Raw genomic sequence first — 25,095 nt, 5'->3', positions numbered from 1 at the left:
CCGTGAGCTGGATTTGACTCTCTTTTGTGACAACAACTCTATCAAGTTTTTGATGAATGGTCAATAGTTACAAGCAAGAAAGAGAGAGAACCTTTTATGCCCTTGCAATATCCTAAAGTGCTTGATATTTTTGAAGTACAGTTTCGGTTATGGAGGTAAACAGTCAATGGTCAGATAATTCCTACCACAGCAATAAAAATAACTGACGCGTTAATCTGTTTTTGGTAATGTTGGTTGGGGGAGGAACGTTGATCAGGACAACTCAATCGACTGTCAACTTTTATCTCCACTGAACAGGTAGGTAGGGCCTCAGTTTAAAGTCTCATCTGAAAATGCAGCGCTTCTGTAGTGCTACTTTGAACTGTCAACCTAGATTATATGCTCAAGACCTTTTAAGTCACGGGCAAACAGTGCTTGTCACACTGTATGGAAATTTGTTGTTTTCTGTTCCAGTGTACCTTAGATTACATCAACATTATTCTTGGATTCTTCCTCAATCTGCTTGATTGGCCCAGATATTTTTGAATGCTAATTATCATTATTTTTGGTTGCCTGGCCATATAGTTTGATATCATCAGTAACTGCTGATGATTATTACCAGCAGTATTCTTTCCCAGGCTATTTAGAACAGTTTAAACAGGAGGATATCTAGGATAGAACCCTGCACGCCCCCCGCACACCCACCCCATTCAACACCTAATCACTGCCCCCATGTGTCCAAATTCCAAAATTCTCTTTTCTATTGCCAACTCAGTTTTGAATCCAGCTAGCTAATTTGCCATTAACTTCATAAACTTTAGCCCTCTTTGACTCTCACAAAGAATTCTGTCAACGCCTGCCGAAAATCCAATTAAATTGATAGAGTGTATAGCCTTCATCCTCTAGTTTGCTTATTTCTTCCAAGAACTGCACAAAATAGGTGACACATGGCCCATTACAGCTAAATCTAACTGAATGCTCCTTATGGTTTCAGTGCTCTTTAGATCAATTCCAGTGGCATTACTTTGAAGATGGCAGTTGCACAGTAAATTATGATGCAGACCAGTTAAGAAATATCGAACTTCCGTAATTACCTTAATAATAAAATCTGCGCCCAGTGGGCCCTGCATCTTCAGAACTTCTTTATCAGAGCTTTTCTGAAACTCGACTGTGGTATTCTCAATGACAGATACTCCTGAAGCGTTTAGCTCGTGATCTCCTTTATGCCCTTGTAGAGTTTTCGATTCTATATCTGAAATAAATTTCATTCAGATAGTTACACATTTGTGACCCTCCAACTTGTTTGACATCTTTTCAATAACAAAGTATGCAAATGTTATTACACAGATTCACGAACAGCTACAGTTTTCTAAATACGTTCATGGAGAAATGTTGGTAGAAATTACATGAATCAAAATTCACAAAAGCTCAAGCCCAGTGTATGTGAAATGTTGGATTACCTGCCATAGCTTTGGTTTTCTTCATTCTTTGAAAGTTCAATGCTTACAGTTAAATCACTACTATCATCTCAAAAAGGGGTATCATCCAAACACAATGTCCTTTTGAGAAATTCTCCCCATGGCTCTTTCACTTTGATTAATTGTGTGGAAGGACTCACTCTGAATATGATTTGTAGCTTTAGCCACTCAAAACATTGAGAGTGTGAATACAAGGTACTACACACAAATTTAGGGGGTGCTAGCTCAGAAAAGAAGCCCACAGGGATAGACTGGCTATATGTTTTGGATGTAGGCATTCTAACATATTTTACAGAACATAGTCTACAACCATATCTTCCATAATCAATCAACTTTGCTCACGTGTTAATCTTTTCAGAAAAATAGAAATATACCAACTAGTAGTGAAATTCTTTAAAACCACATGATGGGATCACTTCAAATATTACAGTCATGTAGTTTTTTTTGTTCTGTCTTTAACCCAATTGTGCTTTTGAATATTTATATAGAGTATTTTAGATAGCTGCCTTGTGGATGGATTTGAAGTTCTTCCCATGTATGTTAGCCCAAGAGATAGCAAATACACAAGCAGAATAGGCTTTGACCTATCTGTTGTGTGGGAGTTACACAATTAAAACATTCTAGCACTCAAATTTCCAAATGTAAGATTAGTGATGGGTTCATCCAATAAGATTTTACTTCATGGGAAATTTATAGTCTAGATTGTTGCTTAATTTCCTTTGGAAATCCATGAGGAAAAACGCAAAGCTTTCCTTCAAGAGATTAGGTGGTGTAGAAAGATTAATGAGGTAAGTGATCTCATTTCGTTCCTTGAGGTTAATTTTAACCTCACCTGTCAAGCGAGAAACTGATGGGATCGATTTGTTCCCCCCCTCACCCCATCGCCATTTCACTTTCTAAAAGTAAAATAGGCGGCCAATTTAATGTTGGATGTTTCCTGTGGGGATAAAATTTAAATTCACACCGAGTTTCCTTATTTGAGATCTGAACATTGAGGTTTTCATAAATATTTTGTGCTTCTTAAAAAGAACGCAAAATCTCGCTGCACATCATTTAAATTCTCAATTTAAGAAATACAAGATTGTGCAAGAAATACAAGACCTTTGATTTCCTGAGACAAGTGACAAAATCAAATGATTTTGTTTGGAAAAAACAACGAATGGAGTCCAAGAACCACTCTTCGCCATTCACAACAACTTGTATTTATATAGCACCTTTAACGTAATAAACCGTTGCAAGCTGTTTCATCGAATGGTTAAAGCAAAACCTAATCGTGGAAGGAGACGGTAGGGCAGATGGCCAAAAGCTGGGTCAGTGAGGTAGGCTTTAAGGAGCATCTTAAAGGAGGAAAGAGGTAGGAAGATGGATAGGTTCAGGGTGATGGGGGAGGGGGGTGGAAATTCCAGAGCTTAGTGCCTTGGCAGCTGTAGACATAGTCACCAATGGTAGTAACAGAGTAATAAACTAAAGTTCTTCTCTGCCTCATGCATTCAATTGAAAACTACTATGTAAACATTTCCTATGGAATTTGTAATATTAAAATGTCTAGTTAGCTGTCAGCATTCTCCATCATGCCTGTAGGTGGTGTTTTGAATCGGCTATCTCATTTTAACTTGACCAATGAGCTGTCACAGAACCTGTCATGTCAGGTACAGCTCTAGAGTCTGCTGATCAAAGCTCCTTTCCATTAGCAGCAGCCTTTTCAACTGGAAGTAAATTACTTTCACAGTTTTAACCGTTTCAAGCATTTTACTGATCTCTGTTCACGAAGATTCTGTATTCTACTCACCTAAAAAAAGTGACCACAGGATTCCCCGGGGTTGCACACTTGGTTTTAACGGAGGGGCCGATTTTAACTGCCTCTGCCCTGTGTAAACCGGGCAGTAGCATGCTTAAGCATAAAGTCTGTTTCTCATCATCACTCATCACTGGCCCTCGGGTTCCTGCCATGCTAAGCTGGGTCCTGAGAACAGCAGCCAGAGCACCTGCCTGTTTCAGGCAGGATGCCGCTTTTAATATGCAAACTGGGGTTGAAAAAAGAATTTTTATTGCTGCTACTGTACCCTGTGCTTATCCAGGCGCCAGTGTAGTTTTTGCTCTCAGACCTAGTCAGGCGCCAATGTAAATAGAAAAAGAGAATTTGATTATCATCTGACCATGAACAATGCCACATGCAATTATGTACCAAAAATCTCTCTAATTTTGTTTGCCAGAAGAGTGCAAGAAACTTGGGCTCATACAAGCCCCTAGATCCAAAGAACTGATAAAACTCTGTTGAAGAAAATCTCTCAAATCCCAGCTTCAAGGTTTCTGTCAACAGCCTTACTTTCCAGATGACTTTGGGGAATTTGGAATCTGTCGGGTTTTCCCAACTGACAATCCTGCTAAATAACAATTGACAAGCAGAAATTGCAACAATATGAACTCTCAAAGAGCCAAGTACAAGCCCTAGTACAACATTTAAAATTAAACAAAAATCAGTGGAATACCACACCTCCAATTGCTTACACTTAATACCCTCGCAAATGCATTCAAACTACTTTCCGTTATGAAGTTTCATAGCTGAGGGTTTTCCAGATGTAAGCAGCGGTACTAGGAAATCCTGCTTCGCTAAGTTGGCCCTCTTAAAATATGTGCGGTCAACAGGAAACTCTCCGGTTGCTGTACAGTATCGGCCCATGGGTCTGAATTCGGCAGGTGCAAAATCGAAAGTTCAATTGATACTGAAACATAAAGTCTGAACACCCAGTTTTGCTCTGTAAGTGGGTTGGTACAAGAACGGCAATGTCTTCTCTGCCCCCCCCCTCCCCCAATCTCACAAAGGATTCTTGGTGTGATAAGAAATTGAGGGGAAAACATACAGTACCTGCTCATTCAAGAGACTGGTAGGTGATAGAGGGTTGTTGACATGGCTCCCAGAGCACAACCTTGGCAACTGCTTGTCCTCAGAAGTATTTCTGTTCCCTGCCATATTTTTCAAAAATGGAGCTCGTGATTCAGCCTGATGAGTCTGCACAAGGTTGGACTTTGATCTTGCCACTACTTTCTCTAGCCTGCTGAGGTCCTGCACTGCCTCCTGTCGTGCATCTCTGTCAATGTCAATGCCTCGCTACAGCTAATGGTGGCCTGCTTTGACGGTGCTGAAGCCTGTTTGGTCTTAATTTCCGATCTCTGAAACATGATCCGCAGAGTGAACTGATGAAATGATTTGCTCCATGCACTTTTTCCAGAGCTAAGAATGAGAGCAGCAACTGACTGCTTTCATTCACAAGACCATTTCTCTCCTTCAGCTCCTTCGAACGTGCAGATTTAAAATTCAGCCACGCTTAGATTTCCAGCCGAATCAGGAAACTTCATTATGATTGGTGGAGCTTCTACACTCCACCACCACCCCTCCCCCGCCAATTTCCTGAATAGTCAATTTCAATAGCATGAGCTCTACCTTATGGGAGCAATTTTAAAAAATGCATCCTTCCTGCAATTTCAGCTCTGCAGTTCAAAGCATGTGACTAGCTTTGCCTCCCCCAACTCTTGAATGAGCTAATGCTCAATAAGTACATTTGTATTTGTTGGTTATCTTCGGGTCCTAATGATAACCATGGTGCTCCACGCTTGCTTTAAGTTGCGTCAATCCATTATGAAGCTCTGTCACACCAGTGGTACACAATATCCAAGGCTGCACATCTCCAGTAATTCAAACTGCGATCATACTGGCAAATTTAAGCCATTGAACATTAGGACTGTCATTTGACAAAGTGACATAAAGCGTCATGAAGAGTCAATCTTGGGTTTGAGTCCTAGGAGAACTTTTGGCAAAAGAGAACAGGCAACTTACTCAGACAGAAGAAGTGAAAGACCTTCTTAATGACTAATTTACTGTAGGCTGAGGGAATATCCCAACCCATTCTAGGACCATCTTGTTTTCAGTTGTACATTTTTTATAGCCATTGAAAATATTGTCACAAATCCTTTGAAAAGCAACCATTAATAATTAACTAACCACCACGTGAAATTGGAGCTCATAGCCTCTGTGCCTGGTGGCCTATTGTTCCCTAAATCATCAATCACAGGAATGTAAGGGTTCTGATGAAGAGTTGCTCGGACTTGAAACGTTGACTGTGTTCCTCTCCGCAGATGCTGTCAGACCCGCTGAGTTTTTCCAGGTATTTTTGTTTTTGTTTCAGATTTCCAGCATCCGCAGCATTTTGCTTTTATATAGACGACGGCAATCTACCTAGCTAATCCCACTGAAATCAGTCACAAGTATCAATCTTATTTGCATTGCTTTTCTTGAATTGGAAAATAGCCTTTGATTTTTCTCTTCTTTTCTCTCCAATTTTCTTCCTTTACCTTTCCTCTCTTTCTAGAAAATGCTTGTATCTTAGTTAAGTAATTGCTTTGTTGCTTTCAGGCAAAGTTGCGATGTGGAAGGAGGTGTGCAAATGTTAGATGCAGTGCCAGTAACAATGTGTATTCACCTGAAGGTATACCTCATGCCTGTCATGCAAATCAGTTCAAGAGGGAGGCTCAATAGCGAACCAGAGGAAAGCTCTTGTGAGGGGCCTGAGAGATGAGGCAGATGTTCCCAGAGATATGAACTACCTGAAGACCTCAAAGTTGTAAATGCCAAAGTTATGGACTGACTTGGTAGACCGAATGCAGGCATCATGAAAGCCTATGGAAGCTATTCTTTACACTGCAGGCTGCAGAACGCAACAAAATTGCCTATCCCATGTGTTTTCGTCTTCCGTTCACAGCTTGTCTGCCAACCAGACATTACCAGTGCTAGGATTAAGATATTTCACATGAACTACTGTGTTTAGTTTTCCTCATTGACCAAGGAGAGAATACAACACTGAATTACAAAAATGCTAACCTCTGATAGGCACACGGGTTAGGTACACGGGTTAGGAAGGGAGCTGAGGAAAAAAAGGCAAAGGACAGAAAGAAGAGGAAAAGGAAACATGGAACATTGTGCTTGAAATAAAAATGTCAACTAAAATTGGAACTTGGATTTGAATACAGGAAATCAATATTACACCTATTACTTAAAAAATTAAGTAATAATTATGTCATCGCAGTATATTGCCCAGCTTTTTAAAATGTATTTTTATTCATTCATGGGATGTGGGCATCACTGGCTAGACCAGCATTTATTGCCCATCCCTAATTGCCTTTGAGAAGGACAATTTATGACAACACAGCTTTATAGGCAGATTAAAGAGCAGCAAACATGTTTCTGTGCAAACACTAAAAGACTTACTATTAGAACATGATTGAATTGAGGTTTTCTTTACGGATACCATCAATTGGAGTACATTTCAATTTTTCAAAAGCAAAAATAACTGTTGAAATTGCAACTTTAACAATTATTCTCTGTGTCAACATGTTCTCTTCAGGAAATAATGCAGATACATAATCCGATTACACAGGGCTCTTGGAATTAGCTATGAACATAGTGGTTTTCATTTTTTCCCAATGATACAAATCCCAAAACAGTGTAACTTTGTTATAATAACTGGCACTACTACCTCAGCTTGGCTGCATTATAATAAAAACACCATATTTACAGATACAAACATGTTCTTGAAAAGATTGCTTCCATACCGCTTTTACACATTTGCCAGATTAAGATGTATGAACGTGGCCAAATTTAGGGAGTTACACAAACTAGATGATATTATATATTTACAAATGCACACAATACAAGGCAATAAGCAAGTGCAATATCTGATCAGTATGTTTTTCCTAACACTCGTTGCTATCTTTTCTTAGAACTTTCATATAAAAATTAGGACAAATGTGAGCTAAGATCACTGCTGTACAATTCACATGGAAGAATGAACAGCATCGTAGAATTTAATCAATAAATGGCTCAGAATACAATGTCATAAAAACAATTCTAATTCAGTCACTGTCATATTATTTTAGAAGGCTTAACAACATTGTTGTTATAAAGCAGCACAACCTCTAATACCAAGCAACATTTCTCTACAAGAAATGTGCAAACGCCTAAGAATGAATAAAAACAGAAACTCAACCGATGAAACAAATAATCCTTTGCAAAATAAAAACAGAAAATGCTGGAAAAACTCAGCAGGTCTGGCAGCATCTGTGGAGAGAGAAACAGAGTTTAACGTTTTAAATCCACATGACTTTTCTACAAAGGATATGGACTCGAGTCATATGGACTTGAAACGTTAACTCTGTTTCTCTCTCCACAGATGCTGTCAGAACTGCTGAGCTTTTCCAGCATTTTTTGTTTTTATTTCAGATTTCTGGCATCCACAGTATTTTGCTTTTATATTATTGCTAATATTCTGCAAAATCCTTTCAGCTGCAGAAAACCAGGCACTAGAAATGATGAAAAGTGATCGAAAACTACCAATAAAAAAAAACAAGGCAACATATCTTTCATGTCATTTTTTTTTTCTTCACACAAGCTCAAAAAGCCAAGACAGAAAATATTTTTTAAAGATAAAAATATATTAATAATAACATACTTCAAAATGACATGAATAAACTCTTGTGTTTTTCATCAGGCTATAAGAGGAGGCAAACTTCATTTTGATTATTTTGGGAATCTGAAAACAATCAGTTTACAGAAAGCTTTATTTGATTCAATGCAAAAGTCAAATACATCTCTTTATTGGGTTGTTTTATTTTCGAGATGATTTTAGAACAAAGGGGTAGATTTAACATGACCCCGCCGGGCATGTTTCCGGTGGGGGGAGGTGGGGGGGTGGTGGGCATCACCTTCTCACCCACCCCTGAGCTCACCCCCATAATCGGAAGGGTGGGCAGGCGCTCAACCAGCAACCCACCTGCCATATTCAAATAGATAATCAAGGGTCAGTTAGTCCTTGTAGCCAAGCCAACTGACCCCAATAATACACTGCCCACTCCATAAAACAGTTGGTGTGGGCAGACAAGCGGGAGCAGCAGCCCGATTTTTCAACTACCTTCTTCAAAGGGCGGGAAGGAAGGGCTGCCCTTTGTGGATCAGGAGGTGGGCCCCTAAGATCAAGCCCATCCCTTCTTCTTAACACCCCCCAGCCCTAAACCTTAACCCCCACACCTCCCGCCCCCTCGAAAACCTGCCTGCCCAAGGCCCTGGACTTACCTGCTTTGGGAATCCCGGGTCTTAATTACTCCTCTTTTTGGAGTCCCCGGCAGCAGTCACAAACACGCTCTTGGTGCTGCCGGGACTGGGGCAGTTGCCAAACAATCCGATTGGCCGGCAGCTCCAGGGGGCGAGGCTTCCTCCCCAATGAGGGGCGGAAGTCCCACACTGGTCTTGTTAAGCCCATCGCAGCATGTTATGGCTGCGGGCGCGGGGTGGATGGGTGGGTGTGGAACAGGTCAGCTCCATACTGACTTACTTCTGGTAAGGGGGTGGGTGGGGACGGACCAGTCAGCCATTTGAGCCTGATCTGCCAGTCAATGAGACTATGGCTGCTCTGTATCCTAACTCCATTCACCTGCCTTGACTCCACATTCCTTAAAGCTCTTGACTAACAAAAATGTGTCCACCTGAGATTTAATATTATTAATTGATCTGGCATCTACTGCTATTTGTGGGAGATAATTCCACACGCAGCAGCATTGCGCGAGGAAATGTTTCCTAACTTCTCTCCTGATTACCTAGCTCTGATTTTAAGGTTATGATCCCTTGCCCTTGAATCTGCATCAATGCCACCAGCCCCACAAGCGGAAATAAAACTTCCTTCCATTACCCTAACAATTCATTCCAAAGTCCAAAAAATCTCAATCATATCACCTCAACTTTTATATTCCAGGGAATACAAACCTAGCTTATGTAATCACCCTTCATAATCTAGTCCTTGGAGTTCTGGTAACAGTCTGATGAATCTGTGCTACACCCCTCACAAGGTCAATGGCCAAGTTTCCAATACAAACAGCAAATGTTGAGACATCTGCCGCTGTTGTGCTTTAGGACTCACTGGAAGCCCTGACCCAAACACATGCGTGTGCGGTAATTGCCCTGGGAAGTTTAAACTTCTGATGGGCAGATTTGCGCCGCCTGGGATACTGAAAATGCCTCCGAAAGCGAGCTCAAGGTCAAAGACTTGGGCTAGATGCGCAGTATTTCCTGGATACTTACCAAGTATTGTTTCATGGTTTAATTTCTGGTGTAAGTCAGTGATTAACCAACCCACCACCCCTCACACATACCCCACCACCCCAATCTGACTAGCCATCCCTGACTACCCATACCCACACTGAACTCCCTTAAACCAACTTCCCACCTGACTACCCTCCAACCTGACTACCCACACCCCTAAAAGCCCCCTGAACCAAACACTCACCCCTCTGGACCCCTCCCCCCACCACCAACTGGAAGGTGCGGATGCAAGAAGATAGGGTCACAGTTATCTTCAGCAGTCAGTGGCAATATGCCCAGCAATGCTGCTGACTGGAAGATCTGGGCCAATATACCCTAGCTAAGGTGCAGTGCCCAGATCTGTACACAATACTCCAGAGGCAGTCTAACCAGGGCTTTGATTATGTGTAGTAAAACTTCTGCTTTATATTCTAGCTCTCTGGTTATAAAGTCCATTCTAGTCACTTTGGTGTTTTTTATACCTCACAGTTAATTTTTTGTGCTCTGTGTACATGGGCCTCTAAGTCTATTTGATCCTAAACCAAGCCGAGTTTCTCACCATTTAAAAACATAGGTCAGGATTTTCCCCTCGGCGATTTGGACACGGGGCCCGCTCGCCGAGGGGAAAATGATGCGGAGTGACGTCGGGAGGAATCCCTGACATCATCCCGGCCCATTTAAATCTTAAGGAAGGCGGGCGGACAGCGAAATCAGCTGTCCGCCCGCCGACCTGTCAATGGCCAATTAAGGCCATTGACAGGCTCAGTAAGATAGTTAAATACCCTGACCGGCCAACCTTAAGGCTGGCGGGCAGGCCAAGAGCCCCAGCGGCCTGTAGATTATTAATGAAACTTCATCCACTGGCGGGATGAAGTTTCATCACCGTTTTGTAAAAATGTAATAAATTTGATGAGTTTGTCACATGAGGGGGACATGTTAATAATTTTAAAATGTCTCTATTTTTTGACTTTACTTACCTTTCACTAAACTCCCTGAGACAGGACTTTGCCTCAGGGAGCAGTGCGCTATTTCGTGCGCATACGTGAAAGAGCGCACTTTGACAGCTGGGGATTCCCTCCCCACCCCCCGGAACAGGGAGCGCATAGCGCTTCCTGTCGGGCACGCCGCTGGGTGGGCCTTAATTGGCCCGCCCACTCAAAATGGCGGCAGGCCCCGTTTCGGCGGTGTGGTTCGGCTGCCCGCCCGCCCGCCCTCGAGCCAGTGGGGCCCGCCCGCCAGCCAAAGGCTAAATTCTGCCCATAATCTATTTTGGTGCAAAATAGATAATCTCATAGCTGCCTGTGTTGAAATCCATCTGTCACTTAATCTATCAATATCTCTTGGTAATTTTATCCTCCTGACAACACTATTTACTATACCACCAACCTTTGTGTCACTTGGATATATTGTTATCTATTGAGGCATCAAAGTCATTAATGAATGATAGTTGAATCCCCGGCACAGGTATGAGTGGGACACCATTGGTCACCTCCTTCCATTTTGAGTACATAGTCTTACACTCTGTCCTCTGCTTCCTCAACAATCTCCTAAACAAATGAATAATTTGTGTTCAATTCTGTAAGCTTCAATTTCAGCAAACAGTCTCTTTTGTGGAACCTTATCAAATGTCTTCTGGAAGTCCATATAAACTGCATCCAAAGACATCCCCCTGCCAACTCGTTACATTTTTAGTTACTTCCTCCAAAAAATCCAGTTAGGTTCACTAGACATGACTTAGCCTTTACGAAGCCATGTTGGCTCTCTCTGATTTCTCTAACATCCCCAAAACATGATGCTAGATATAGACTTAGACCTGGGGCTAAATATTACAGGGGGGAGGGTGGGGGGCGTGGCGAACGCCTCTGGGAGTAAAGCTGGCATGCGGCTGACCCACACCACAAGCATAACAGGCTGCTGGCCAATCAAATTAGCCAGCAGATCCAGCAGTCCTGGTGGCACCAAGAGCGAGTAGGTGGGCACTGCGGGGACTACAAGAGGAGGAGGAGGAAGGGGGCTCACGGATCTCCAGAGCCAGGTACATCCCAGGTCTTGGGCAGGTCGGGTTTGGGCAGGTCAGGGAAAGGGGCGAGGGGGATGGGTTTAAGGCTCTGGGCGGGTAGGAAGAAAGGGGGGGGTTCTATCTTGGTGGGGCGGGGGAGCATCCCCGATTGACAAAGGGCAGCCCCTGAAAATAGGACCCTCCCAGCTTTTTTCCCACACTTTGAATAACTTACTTTAAAAATCGGGCTGCCCACTCCCACTTGACTGTCCACATCTAAGATTTTGTGGCGCGGGCAGTATATTAGCAAGGTCAATTGGCTTGGTAACATCCTGATTGACTATTAATTATTCATTTGAATACAGTGGCATACTCCCCCCCCACCCTCCCACTGTATTATGGGGTTGAGCGCGGGGGTGGGTAGGAAGATGATGGGGTGGGCATCTGCCATATTTTACTTGCCTTGCTCCCCTACTGGAAACATGCCCATCATGCCCCACATGCATGTAAAATGCAGCCCTTCGTTCTTCCGGTCCCGCGTGGGACAATGGTCAGCAGGACTCCGCTACTGGCCCCGGTCCATCACAACTTCTTTTTGCTCCAGCCCAGCTGGTGTCTGCTCTTGAAGGTCCTGCTTAAAATGTACTTCACCAGCTCTTCTTTGGCCAGCCCTGTCTTCTTTTTCCATCTGGTGCTGTTCATTCTACGGCCACTCTAGTGGGGTGTACATCCAGGAGGTGGAATACTTGCCCTGCCAGTCTCAGTAACCTCTCCATCACGATGTCCCACATGCTCTCCTGACCAGCTCTCTGTAGCACTACTTTGTTGGTGATGTTGTCTCTCCATGTGATGCCCAGGATCTTATGTAGGCAGCGCTGGTGAAAGACATCCAACTTACGTGGCACCTTTGTTGCTCTCTTCCAACTCTAACTGGCGTATATTGCAGTTGGTGCTACTATTGACGTGTAGGGTCACAGCTCCATGGCCGTGTTGATGGGGTTGGATGCCCAGACCGTGAGGAGCTGCTGGAAGACTGATGCTGCTTCGCTGAGTCTTGTATGGATGTCGATCCTGGAGATGTTGCTTCCTGGGTAGGGGAAGTGGTCGACAACCTCGATGTACTGCCCGATGGTGATGGGAGGGCCTTGTTGCCATCCAATCGTCACTGTCTTGGTCTTCTTGCAGCTGATAGGCCAAGACTGGTGATTTCGTCATGGAGCATGTGCACGATTCATCGGCCAGCATGGTGATGTCGTCTGAAAAGTCCAGGTCCGTCAAACGATGGTGTTGCCACGGGATGTCAAAGTCACACCCAGGGACGGTGATGGTGGTGTCTGGGACATTATCTATAAGGTATGATTCTGTGAGGATGACTATGTCAGGCTGCTGCTTGACTAGTCTGTGAGACAGCTCTCCCAATTTTGGCACTAGCCCTCAGATGTTAGTAAGGAGGACTTTGCAGGGGCGAAGGGGCTGTGATTGCCGTTGTCGTTCCCGATCTCTAGGTCGATGCCGGGTGGTCCATCCGGTGGCAAGTAACATTCACGCCACACAAGTGTCAGGCAATGACCATCTCCAACAAGAGAGAAACCAACCATCGGCCCTTGATGTTCAATGGCATTGCCATCACTGAATCTCCCATTATCAACATCCTGGGGGTTACCATTGGCCAGAACCTGAACTGGACTAGCCATATAAATACTACAAGAGCTGGTCAGAGGCTAGGAATCCTGCGATGAGTAACATACCTCCTGACTCCCCAAAGCCTGTACACCATCTACAAGGCACAAGTCAGGAGTGTGATGGAATACTCCCCACTTGCCTGGACAAGTGCAGCTCCCAGAACACTCAAGAAGCTTGACACCATCTAGGGTAAAGCAGCCCGCTTCATCGGCACCACATTGACAAACATTCACTCCCTCAACATGCACAGAAGCAGCAGTGTATAGCATCTATAGGATGCACTGCAGGAATTCATCAAGGCTTCTTCGAAGGCACCTTCCAAACCCACAACCATTACCATCTAGAAGGACAAGGGCAGCAAATACCTACAGTACAGTGACTGTACTACTACCTGGAAGTTCCCCTCCAAGTCACTCACCATCCTGACTTGGAAATATATCGCCGTTCCTTCACTGTTGCTGGGTCAAAATCCTGGAACTCCCTTCCTAACAGCACTGTGGGTGTACCTACACCACATGGACTGCAGCATTTCAAGAAGGCAGCTCAGCCACTTTCTGAAGGGCAGCTAGGGATGGGCAATAAATGCTGGCCCAGCCAGCAAAGCCCGCATTCCATGAATTAATAAAAAAAACTCTTCCCAACAACAAGAGGAATAAAAATGCCTCAGATAAAAAAAAACTTGCATTTATATAGTGTCTTTCATGACCAATTCATTGCTTGTAGTGAAGTGTGGGAGAGCTATTGGAGGAAAGATGGAAAAAGGGGACACGGAACTATGGAGTTTGCAGGGGAGTTTGGGTATGTACTCAAATTGGAAGACAGTGATGTTCCAAAAGATCTGTGCTAGGACATGAACTAGGAACATGGGAAGGTAGGGTTTAATGGGATTAGGCAATTCAGCCCTTCGAGCCTGCTCCGCCATTTGATAAGATCATGGCTGATCTAGTTGTGGTCTCAACTCCGAATCTGAGCATTGGGTGTGTGGGATAGGGATATTTTTTGATTCTAGGCCTGTTTTGTGTTGAGGGAGGCAAGTGGGTTCGGCATTGGCTATCAGATCAATGCACTGATGCTGCCCAATTAAGCTGCTCACTATATTCATTAATGACTTGGACAACTCAATAGAAAGTAGATATCCCTTCTCTATCCCACCCCTCCCCCCGGCTCAGTCAATGCCTCACATTCTGCCTTCTCCCCCGGTGACCAAGTCTGCCCTTACACAGGTGCAGGTGGAGCATCTTTTGCAGGGCCCTCACAGGCTTCAAAACCCAGAGGACATTGATCAAGAACATATCAACATTGACTGCTGGGATGTGAGAAGCCAGTCTCTATCTCTGCTGAAACCACAGGGGTTACACCACGTCCCAGCGGCAAAGGTCTGTAGTTACACAAGGGGATGTACGTGGGCGTATTACACAATGTTGGATTATTCAGTTTCTATTTATTTTTCCAGACGCATAAAAATGTATTGTTTGCACCACTTTCTCATAATGCCAATTTTTTGCCTGCTGCCTTCTCCCTTGTGATGAATGATAAGACAAGACTTGAAGCCAAGCATTGGGTGTGCGAGTTAGAGATATTTTTTGATTGTAGGCCTGTTTTATGTTGAGGGAGCCAAGTGGGTTCAACATGTGGCTGTCAAATGAATGCACTGATGCTACTTAACTAAATTGTGTCATAATGAAGGTATCTTAGGCAGCAAGCTGCACTGCTGCTGATGCCGTGGTCACATCATATTCCTCCTCTTGATCCTCTTCCTCTGAAGCAGCAGTGCACTCTGCACCTTGCTCCTCCTGCAGCTCCAAATCTGCCTGTTGCACTAGATTGCACTGAGTGCAACAGGCCACGATCATTCTTGAGATTCCGGTTGCCTTGTACTGAAGGATGTCTCCAGATCAGTCCAGGCACATCTTCAGCATTCAGACTGCTCACTCTATAACACATCCTATCACCATATGGCATTGATTGAAGTGCTCTTGAACCTCACTGCTCTTGTTTCCAAGACACCAGGAGTAAGTCTGCTGTTGCAAGGTCTAAAGAACTCAGGGAAGGTGGGCTAGCACAGGACAAATGCATCATGGCAGCTGCCGGAACTTGCACACACTTGCCTGAATGATCTTTTTTTTGTAGTTGTACATGAGTTGCACATTAATGAGGTGGAAGTGTTTACAGTTCACAAAAACTCCTGGGTGATCGCCAGGGGCTGTCTTGATTGCTGTGTTTGGGTGTGGGTGTGCGGTGTGTGTGCATGTGTGCGTGTGTCTGTCTGGGCAATCACATGCTGTATCTGTGGGAAGCCACCCAGAGCCACAATCTTGAATGCCCACTTATTCTGACTGCAATCATCAGTGGCAAGGTGTACGTAATTACCTGCCCTGGCAAACATGGCATAAGTCACCTGTGTGATGCATCTGTTAATGGCCAACTGGGGTATTATGCAATATCTTCTCCCCGCCTAGGGGAAGGCAATGGCATAGTAGTAGTCACTGGACTAGCAATCCAGAGACTCAGGGTAATGTTCTGGGCACCCGGGTTTGAATCCTGCCACAGCAGGTAGTGGAATTTGAATTCAATAAGAATCTGGAATTTAAAAGTCTAATGATGACCATGAAACCATTGTCGATTGTTGTAAAAACCCATCTAGTTCACTAATGCCCTTTAGGGAAGGAAATCTGCCGTCCTTACCTGGTCTGCCTACAGCAATGTGGTTGACTCTTAAACGCCCTCTGAACTAGGGCAACTAGGGGTGGGTAATAAATGCTGGCCTGGCCAGTGACTCCCAAGAACGAGGAAAAAAAGCTTCCTTGAATAAGCCTGAGGCAAAGAGGTTAAGGGTGGTGGTCACTTTGACAGCCACTGGCAAATGGCCACCAGGTCCATTGGCAACGGGTTTTCTTCCAGTAAATGAAGATGGTTGTGATGAGGCTTCGGTATTCAGACGTGTCGAGGAAGCAGGTCCTCCAAGTTGTGAGTATCACCTCCTGTGAGTTGCACTGTTGTAGTCATCCCCTCTATCTTGTGAGGCGGCAGGCCCGTGAGGAGAAGGCTGCTGCTGCTCTTGGTCTTCATCAGGAGTCCGAGGTAAAGCAACATTCGAGGCTCCCATGTTATCTGATGTATCACAGATGGAAAGTGGAAACCAGGTGCACAAACCTCCAAACTAGTAGAAATAACCTCCAAAATAATGAAAGCACACTCTCGGCACAAAGTATTTCAGTTAGACAAGGAAGCAGGTGAGGCCTCAGTACTTATGGGAATTTTTGCTCATCATTTCTTCCACCCCCCTCAGTTGTGGCTATGTTCTCAGCTTGCTTTCACTGGCGGGTTCCAGAAACCCGATGGCCCAAAGTTAAAGTTAAAAGCCTCTGTTAAAATAGCTATTTACAAGCTATTGACAAATTCAAATTTGCAACTTGGCTTTCCCGAGGGGGGTTCTTGCACACAGCTCAAAAAGCTGCAGTTCAATGCTGCAGTAGGTGGGTTGCAGGCAGCTTTCCAATGAGCAGTAAATGTCATGGCTTTTAACCGCCCAGCCAATCCCACTGGCTCTCTGAAAGTAAAATCCACCCCCGCCCCAAGTATCGCATCTTCCATCTTCTTCACAGCACTGGGATGCTGGTAGCGTGGGAGGAACATGTTGCTGTGCAGGGAGACTAGGTGGGTCGATGTTTTGGGTCAAGACAGTGAGGTGATTGATTTGTACCTTTGGTGTTATTTTGGTTTGACTGCACTGTTTTCATTTCAGAACTCCAGCGTTCCTAATTTCCACCCTCTTCTTTCTCCCACCCATTTTTTCACCGTTTGTTTATGGGCACTCTCATATGTCTTTCAGCCACAACTATTTGTGCATTTTTAAAATTCTTTTAATGCTGTTTCATTGTCTAATGTTTTCTGAACAATTTGCAATCATCCTTCTATTCCTTTCTGTGATTATTTTATCAATATATTTGATTACTCGCCTTTCTCTATCGTTTTTATTTTTGATAATGCTCCCTCCCCTCCAAATGTGAACCTGCTTTTATTCATTACAGATGCAGTTCCATTACAGTAACTCACCAAGGCTCCTTAGACAGCACCTTCCAAACCCACGACTGCTACCATTTAGAAGGACAAGGGCAGCAGACACATGGGAACGCCATCACCTGGAAGTTCCTCTCCAAGACACTCACTTGGAAATATATCGCTGTTCCTTCACTGTTGCTGGGTCAAAATCCTGGAGCTCCCTCCCTAACAGCATTGCGGGTGTACCTACACCACAGGGACTGCAGCTGTTTAAAGCGGTGTCAATTAGGGATGGGCAATAAATGCTGGTCTAGCCAGCGACGCCCACATCCCATGAATTAATTTAAAAAGTGCTAACTGACTTGCTGTACAACGTTTTACATAAAGAACTGTTTATACAGTAAAATAAACACTAACTGTTGATTTTCTAGCTGTCAATCAAAAAACCCTCCTTCATTGTCTCTGTGTTTCGATTCTGGAAAACCAGTTGGTGAAGGATGATACTGGAGCAAGTATTTACTCAGTCTTACATTTATTTACAGAGTAAGACATTACAAGCATATGCCTCCTAATTCAACTACACTACAGTCGAGGAATTTTCTCTTTGTACTCTTTTAAGTAAACCCAGCACAAAGGATGAAATTAACAATATTAACAAATTAAAAGGAGGGTAGTCCCTTAAAGGGACACTAACAAAAAACAAAATCCCAAAGGAAACTTACAATCTTAAAACTAAAATGTGATTCTGAAGAATAATGATGCACCCCAGCCTCCGCGGTGCCCACCAATCACGGAAGGCCTCCAGACACCGCGTGCTCCCGAGCAAGGGATGCCTGGCTGCGAAAATAGCCACGGAAGAGGCTCAGACAGTTGGGCTGGATGACCCCTGCCTGGAACATGTTAAATGGCAGTGTCTCTTTATACTCTTTTGAGTGCAACCAATTAAACCAAATTAAAGAAAACGAGGGCAAAGTAAGAGGCTGCGCCTTAAAGGGATACTGCAAAAGATAAACAATCAAAAAGGAAACTTAAAACATAAATCAAAATGTGATTAGAGGGGTCACATAAAGCACGCCAGTCCCCACGGTGCCCACCAAGCATGGAAGGCCTCGATGGTGCCAGTGGACACCGCGTGCTCCCTCTCCAGAGACACCTGGTCGCAAACATAGCCGTGGAAGGAGCAGACAGTCAGGCTGGACAACTCCCTCGACTGCCCTCTGCCTGGACCTGTTGATGGCAATGTCTCTTGATACCTGCGCGAGTGAAACCCCAATTAAGGCCCTCCACCTGCATATAATTAAATACAATTGATATACAATTAACATTAGGCATTTATTTTCCTACTTGCCCTCTGGGATCTCCGTGTCCCTCAAATCCTGGCCTCTTGAGCAACCTCGATTTCCTTTACTTCACCACTGGTGGCTGTGCCTTCACCTGCCTAAACCCTAAGCACTGGAATACCCTCCCTAAAGCTCTCAATCTTTCTTTTCTTCTTTAAGGCTCTTAAAACCTGTATCTTTGACCAAAACCTAATATCTCTTAGTGGTTCGGTGTCTGATAATGCTCCTCTGAAGCACTTTAGGATGTTTAACTACATTATCGGTGCTGCACCTATTTCTTTTACTTTTACATTGCAAGCACCCACTCTCTGCACAAACATAATATTTGATTTATGTTCAGCAATATCATGGGAGATTCCCCAACATTGTCTGACTATGCTTATTTCCAGCGTGCCATCATCACACCTCCTCTGCCACACGCCTTCACTCGCAAATAATATTTCAAAATTCATAGCTCTGTAACTATGGCCGCTGTATAAAATGCTCAGTCCAATCTGTTTTCAATTAACTATCATCCACAAACCCAAATATACCAGGCTCATAGTGAGGTTTCCCACATGATTAAAAAAAACATCTTTTGCATGAAAACTGCCCTTGTGCATTATCTTTTCATTGTCACCAACACCTTTATTAGCGTTTTTCTTCAGAGGCCTCTTACAGATATAGGGCTATATCTAAATCATACAATCACATCACAAACGAAAAGAAGCGCTTGCATTTATACAACAGTTTTCATGACCACAGGGCATCCTAAAGTGCTTTATTGCCAATGAAGTATTTTTGAAGTTGCTGTTTTAATGTAGGAAACCTGACAGCCAATTTGCACACAGCAAATTCCCACAAGCAGCAATGTGATAATTACAAGATGATCTGTTTTCGTGGTGTTAATTGAGGGATAAGCCCCCTGCTCTTCTTCGAAATAGTGCCACTGGATCTTTTACATCCACCTGGTTTACTGTCTTATCCAAAGATGACAACACCTCCAACAGTGCAGTACCACCTCAGTACCACACCAGAGTTATCAGCCTTATTTTTGTGATCAAGTCCTCGGGTAGAACTTGAACCCACAACCCTTTGACTCAGAGGCAAGGATGCTACTAACTGAGTCACAGCTGAAACATAAGTCTTATGGCATGTCCATGCTCCCAATTATGTCACACCTGATATGAAATGCGTGTTTCAAATATCACATATGTAATGGAACACAAAACCCATAATTCAGGAATGTACCAATAAGGAAGTGGAAAGTGAGAATAAAAACGACCAAATGTGAAATCCAGAAATGCCAATCCAAAGTCATCAAACAGCTCCCAACAAGAGGCAGACCAGGAGCCAATAAAATTGCTCTAAATACCTTTTGAAAAGTGTTTCTGCGAACATCTACAGGAAGCACATACAATTTAAAACATAACAAGACTCAAAGAAATGTGCAAAAGAATGTGCTTATGTGTAGCCTGGGCTTCTACTTTTGTACTTCCTAGATTGTGAAGAAATCTGTATAAAGGAATCCAGCCATAATAAGGGGTTATCAGGTTAAGAGTTATTTTCCAATCAATGAAAGCTTAAAAATTAAGAAGGTTTCATGTTTTTTAAAAGGTAAAATACAGTTCATACTCCATAGCTATAGGACTCTGCATGAAGGAACTTGCCTCTTCTTACAGCAATAAGAGAACTCCTGCTAAGAGAGATCTATGTTCAAATTCACAGAGTAAATTATCTTTTTTGCAGCTCTGTCAAGAAGGCTACCACAATGTAGTTCTTGGTAAGACAATTTTATAATGATAGCCCTAAACCACAGTCAACTGAATTTTTTTTTTTACAAAGCTAGCCCAACCCAAAAATACATATAACCTTAAAACACAGACATGTGACTAATGAAAATTGAGCATCATGAGCCCTCACAACCTGACTTTCTTCTGATCCAAGAGGGACAGACCTTACCTGGAAATTAACAGTTAGACAATTAGAAATCAAAGGAGACAGGATCTGCTTCGAAATGAACAGTGATGCAAACCTTATTTGGGACCCAAAAGAGGCTGAACATAATTACTATTCAGATACTGCCTCCAATGGTAAAAAAAAAAGTTATGCAGCCCCAAGAAATGCCATAAATATTGAGAGTATATATCAGATTTTTAGATTGGCTGAATTTGTTCTAGTGTCTCTCACAGTAAAGGAACAACAAATGAGGTTCAGCGACAATGATTCTCTCCCTCACTGGGGCAACATCCTCTCACTAATTCTCCAGTCTTTATTTGGGGATTAAGGTATATACTACTTCAATAATTGATGGATATCCTCCTTAAAATATTTCACCGTAATAATAATTTTGAATTTTGAAACCGGATTCTCTACTAAAAAATAAGATTGCATTTTCTCTCCTTTCCTAGAACATTTTAACGTTGCGATTGACTGTTTTCACTTGACTGTGAATTGCATGTTTGGTTCTTTCACAAACATCTATACAGTTTAGAATTTATATTGTTCCACATAGGTTTCTGTATCACTAACTTGTGAACCCAACTGTGTACCTTGTTTGATGGGGCGGGGGGGAGTCCATTACTGACGAGTTATTACCAGAGCCTAATAATATCCGGGGTTTTATTACTGGCTGAAACTTTTGAAAAGGTTATCTGGAGGATGGTGTTACTCCCAGAGGGCTCCTTTCCTTGAGGGATAGATAGATCAGTCCTTCAGATCCATTTAGCATCTTCAGAATCTGTCTTTCTCAGACGAAAGTTGAGAAGAATCAGCTAAGATGTAGCTGGATCTGGGACTGTCCCAAAAAAAAGGCTAGGGGTTATAACCCACCACAAGTGACAGCATAAGAAATGTGTGTTCTATAAAATGCTTGTTCTTCCCAGCATCTCATCTCGTGCTTCTTCCCAGCAGTCTCCCAGTGGTAAACCATAAATGAGGTAGCTGTCTATTGGGTTTCAATGGGAGTCCACATCATGAGATGACAAGGCATCTGGTTCCACTATGCATGCATTTACAGTATTAGCTGTTTTTGCTTGCTTTCTGGCACATCTACTATAATTTGAGTGGATGGGGTCTGAATGGTCCAGATGTGCTACAGATGGCTTTGGGCTTGCCAAATGCTCCATCCATGCTGGACTGAAGCTCAGTTTAGTGGCATATACGGGTAACAAACTCCTCCAGATGTATCAGCCTGCTTAACAAGGTTTTTATACACACTCTCAAATGGCTGCAGAAAACATTGCTATTGAGAAATCAGCTTTCTTTTAAATGTGCAAAGTGCGAAGTCTCAGTATAGGGACACTTGCCTTTGAGGAAGGATGTAAGATGCTCCTTGGTCAATGGGCTTTTGTGTGATTTTGCCAAGTTCAAACCTCAATATGCAGCTTCCCGGGGAGGGAAATACGTCCAACAATTCATTTTCTTGCCCACAGGTTTCATCGATTGTTAAATTGATGTTAAATTATTAAATTGATAAATACAGTGTGCCGTATATCATGTTCCAGTCTAAAACAGCACATTCTCCAGCACAGTTCATACAATGCCACAAAAAAATTAAACTTTCCAAGTCTAATTCCAAGTATGATAAATTATGTATTCATTGCATTCAGATGGAATATCATGGACCTGGTATGCAATATTGTGGCTTCCATTTAATTAGGTTTGCATAAACAAAATTGATGTTGTGTAATCTGGTTCATCCCTCTCCCTTTTCTCAGCATAATATTGCCAGCCTTCCAAACCTCAGTAAAACTCCTTTATCCAATGAGGATTGAAAGACTATGACTATTTAAACCTCTGATATCCATACCTTTAATCCTCTCAGCAACCTAGGATGCATTCCATCTGCACCAGGTGACTTGTCAACTTTCGGCAATGCTAATCTTTTTAGTGTGTCTCAACTATTACTATCCTGTTGATAACTTCCCTCTCCTCGTGTAACCTTTGCATCATCTGCTGCTTTGCGAAGACAGGTGCAAAGCATTCATGTAATACTTTAGCCACAGCCTTTTTCCCCCCTACATGAAGATTTCTCCTTGGTCCTTTAATAGGCCCAACTTTTCCCCTAGTAAACCTCTTACACTTCAGGGGTGGAATTCAGCTGCACCGGCACAGGTACCAGTACCAGACCTGGAAGTAGACAGCACTTCCACTCACGGCAGGAATGGTTGGCCAACAACAATTATGCGGCACCAGCCGTATACACAATGGAGGTACAGGGCCTGGCCAATTATGTGGCAGGGGCAGGCTAGAACTCACCGAACCCTACCGTCAGTTGTGGGGGTTGGAGGTCAGGGCATCATTTTTAAGGGGCACCCGGACATACATGCAGTGACTACAAGGCAACAGCAGCGGTGTCACAGAGGCTAATCATCGCCCTGGTCTCCAGGCTCAGCCTTCTGTCTGCAGGAGAAAATAGCGCAGATTACTAGAGAATATGTATAGGCTGGTGGAGGACTGTCCCACATCAGAGGAAGAATCTTCTGCTCTTGCTGGTGGTGAGCTTGGAGGTGGGAAGGGAATTGAATTAGGCGGGATGGTGGTGTGCCTGGACCTTGCCACCTTTCCGCTTCCACTAGAATTAAGTTCTGGGCGGGAAGGCCCATGGTCAACCTCCTGCCCCAATGCCAACTGAGGCCCTTAAGTGACCAACTGATGACCACTTAATGGCCTCCTCCCACCGCCGCACTAACTAACCCAGCTGGAAGCAAGTCTGTTGCCATTCGTGACAATTGAACTTGTGCGGGTCACTTGTTACCTCAGGGGCAGGGCAGTGCCTGATCGAGAAACTGGACATCAGGAAAGGGGGAGCCTGCTGAGAGCCACCTTGCTTCTGACTCCCGTGTCCTCCTCTCCCCATGACCCCATCCTGCAAGAACCCATTCCCCCTTCCCGCCCACATTACTTTCCTATAGACAATGTCCTCTGCGATCCTGGGACTCGGGGGAAGGTTCTTCCGGCAGCTCCGGCCTCCTCACTGGCACTATTGACCGTAACAGCTACTGGCCTCTGATTGGCTCTCGCTAGACTGAACTTCTGCCCCTGGAGTCTGAATTCCAGGGGAAGGCCCACCGCTGGCTTCACCACTGCCTGATTGGCATGTGGGTGGATGGGCCTTCTTGAAAAGAGGCACTGCAGGTCCCTCGCCAATCCCCGGGCAGCAGGTGAAACTCTCGACGTCACACCAAGATGTCGCCCCAGGACGCTCACACTGGCACAGGAGGTGGCTGGAGAGCAGTGCTGCCGGACAATCGGGAATGGTGAAGCAGGGGTGCGCAGAGAAGAGAATGACGAGGTCTCAAGCTGGGTGTCAAACACAGCAGAAAGGACATGCGCGTCAGAGACGGATGGGAAGAGGGATTATGAATAACATGTACTTATTTTTTTTGAGTTCTCCAATGCTGGTCTTTGCGTTCCAGAGGCACAGCCTGTCCCATCGTTCCAACATGGGTCTGGCTGTTGCTCTTCTCACAAAAGCCCTGAAACCGCTCAGTGAAATCTTTTAACCTGACTCCAGGGGACGATATTGCATTTGGGAATCACGCTTGCAGTTTTATGTGTCTACGCCCCAACAATTAAATCCCCTTCATTTTTTCCCCTGTTTGCAGCCAAATCTACCTCAGCGGCAGGGCTTTGATTCTTACTCCATTCCTTCATGGAGTCATTACTTACTCTGGTATTCAAAACTGTAAAGCGGTTAGCGAGAGTCACTGGCTTTGGCATTGGGTGGCGGGGGGTGGTGGTGCAGGGGCAGTGTTCTTGCACTGGACGGGTCTCTCTCCTATCCTGTCTGGTGGTCACCCATTCCCTTACCTCCTGCATCTTCTGTGGCGGTGGGATGACCACCTCCTGAAACCTATGATCCATGAAACTCTCAGACTCCCAGATGCCCTGTATCTCAGGAAGGATGTTCTGGCCCTGGAGAGGGTCCAGAGGAGGTTCACGAGAACGATCCCAGGAACAAAAGGCTTAACATATGAGGAACGTTTGAGGACTCTGGGTCTACACTTGATGGAGTTTAGAAGGATGAGGGGGGATCTGATTGAAACTTACAGAATACTGAAAGGCCTGGATAGAGTGGACGTGGGGAAGATGTTTCCATTAGTAGGAGAGACTAGGACCCAAGGGCACAGCCTCAGAGTAAAGGGAAGACCTTTTAGAACAGAGACGAGGAGAAACTTCTTCAGCCAGAGAGTGGTGAATCTATGGAATTCATTGCCACAGAAGGCTGTGGAGGGCAGGTCATTGAGTGTATTTAAGACCGAGATAGATAGGTTCTTGATTGGTAAGTGGATCAAAGGTTACGGGGAAAGGCGGGAAAATGGGGTTGAGAAACCTATCAGCCATGATTGAATGGCAGAGCAGACTTGATGGGCCGAATGGCCTAATTTCTGCTCCTATGTCTTATGCACTCCTCAAGCTACCAAACTCATAGCCTGAGCTCAAGCAAGTGGTAACACTTGCTGCACACATGGTAATCCAATGCGTGTAAGTCATAAACATCTGCTG

At 44.0% G+C, this 25,095-nt stretch overlaps 1 protein-coding gene across 2 annotated transcripts in view; it reads right to left on the bottom strand.

Annotated features, from left to right (window-relative positions):
• adamtsl3 (ADAMTS-like 3) overlaps window positions 1–25,095 on the bottom strand; it is a 601,993-nt gene that overhangs the window by 235,069 nt on the left and 341,829 nt on the right. For both annotated transcript variants that reach the window (XM_078530447.1, XM_078530448.1), the window contains exon 9: window positions 1,074–1,231. In XM_078530447.1, coding sequence (XP_078386573.1) covers window positions 1,074–1,231 — 158 coding nt within the window. The remainder of the gene's footprint in view (window positions 1–1,073; window positions 1,232–25,095) is intronic.

The sequence above is a fragment of the Cetorhinus maximus genome, chromosome 26 (assembly GCF_964194155.1).
Source record: "Cetorhinus maximus chromosome 26, sCetMax3.hap1.1, whole genome shotgun sequence".
In the NCBI taxonomy this organism is placed as follows: Eukaryota; Metazoa; Chordata; class Chondrichthyes; order Lamniformes; family Cetorhinidae; genus Cetorhinus; species Cetorhinus maximus.
The sequence above is the reverse complement of the archived record's forward strand: the minus strand, read 5'-3'. Positions and strand labels throughout refer to the sequence as shown.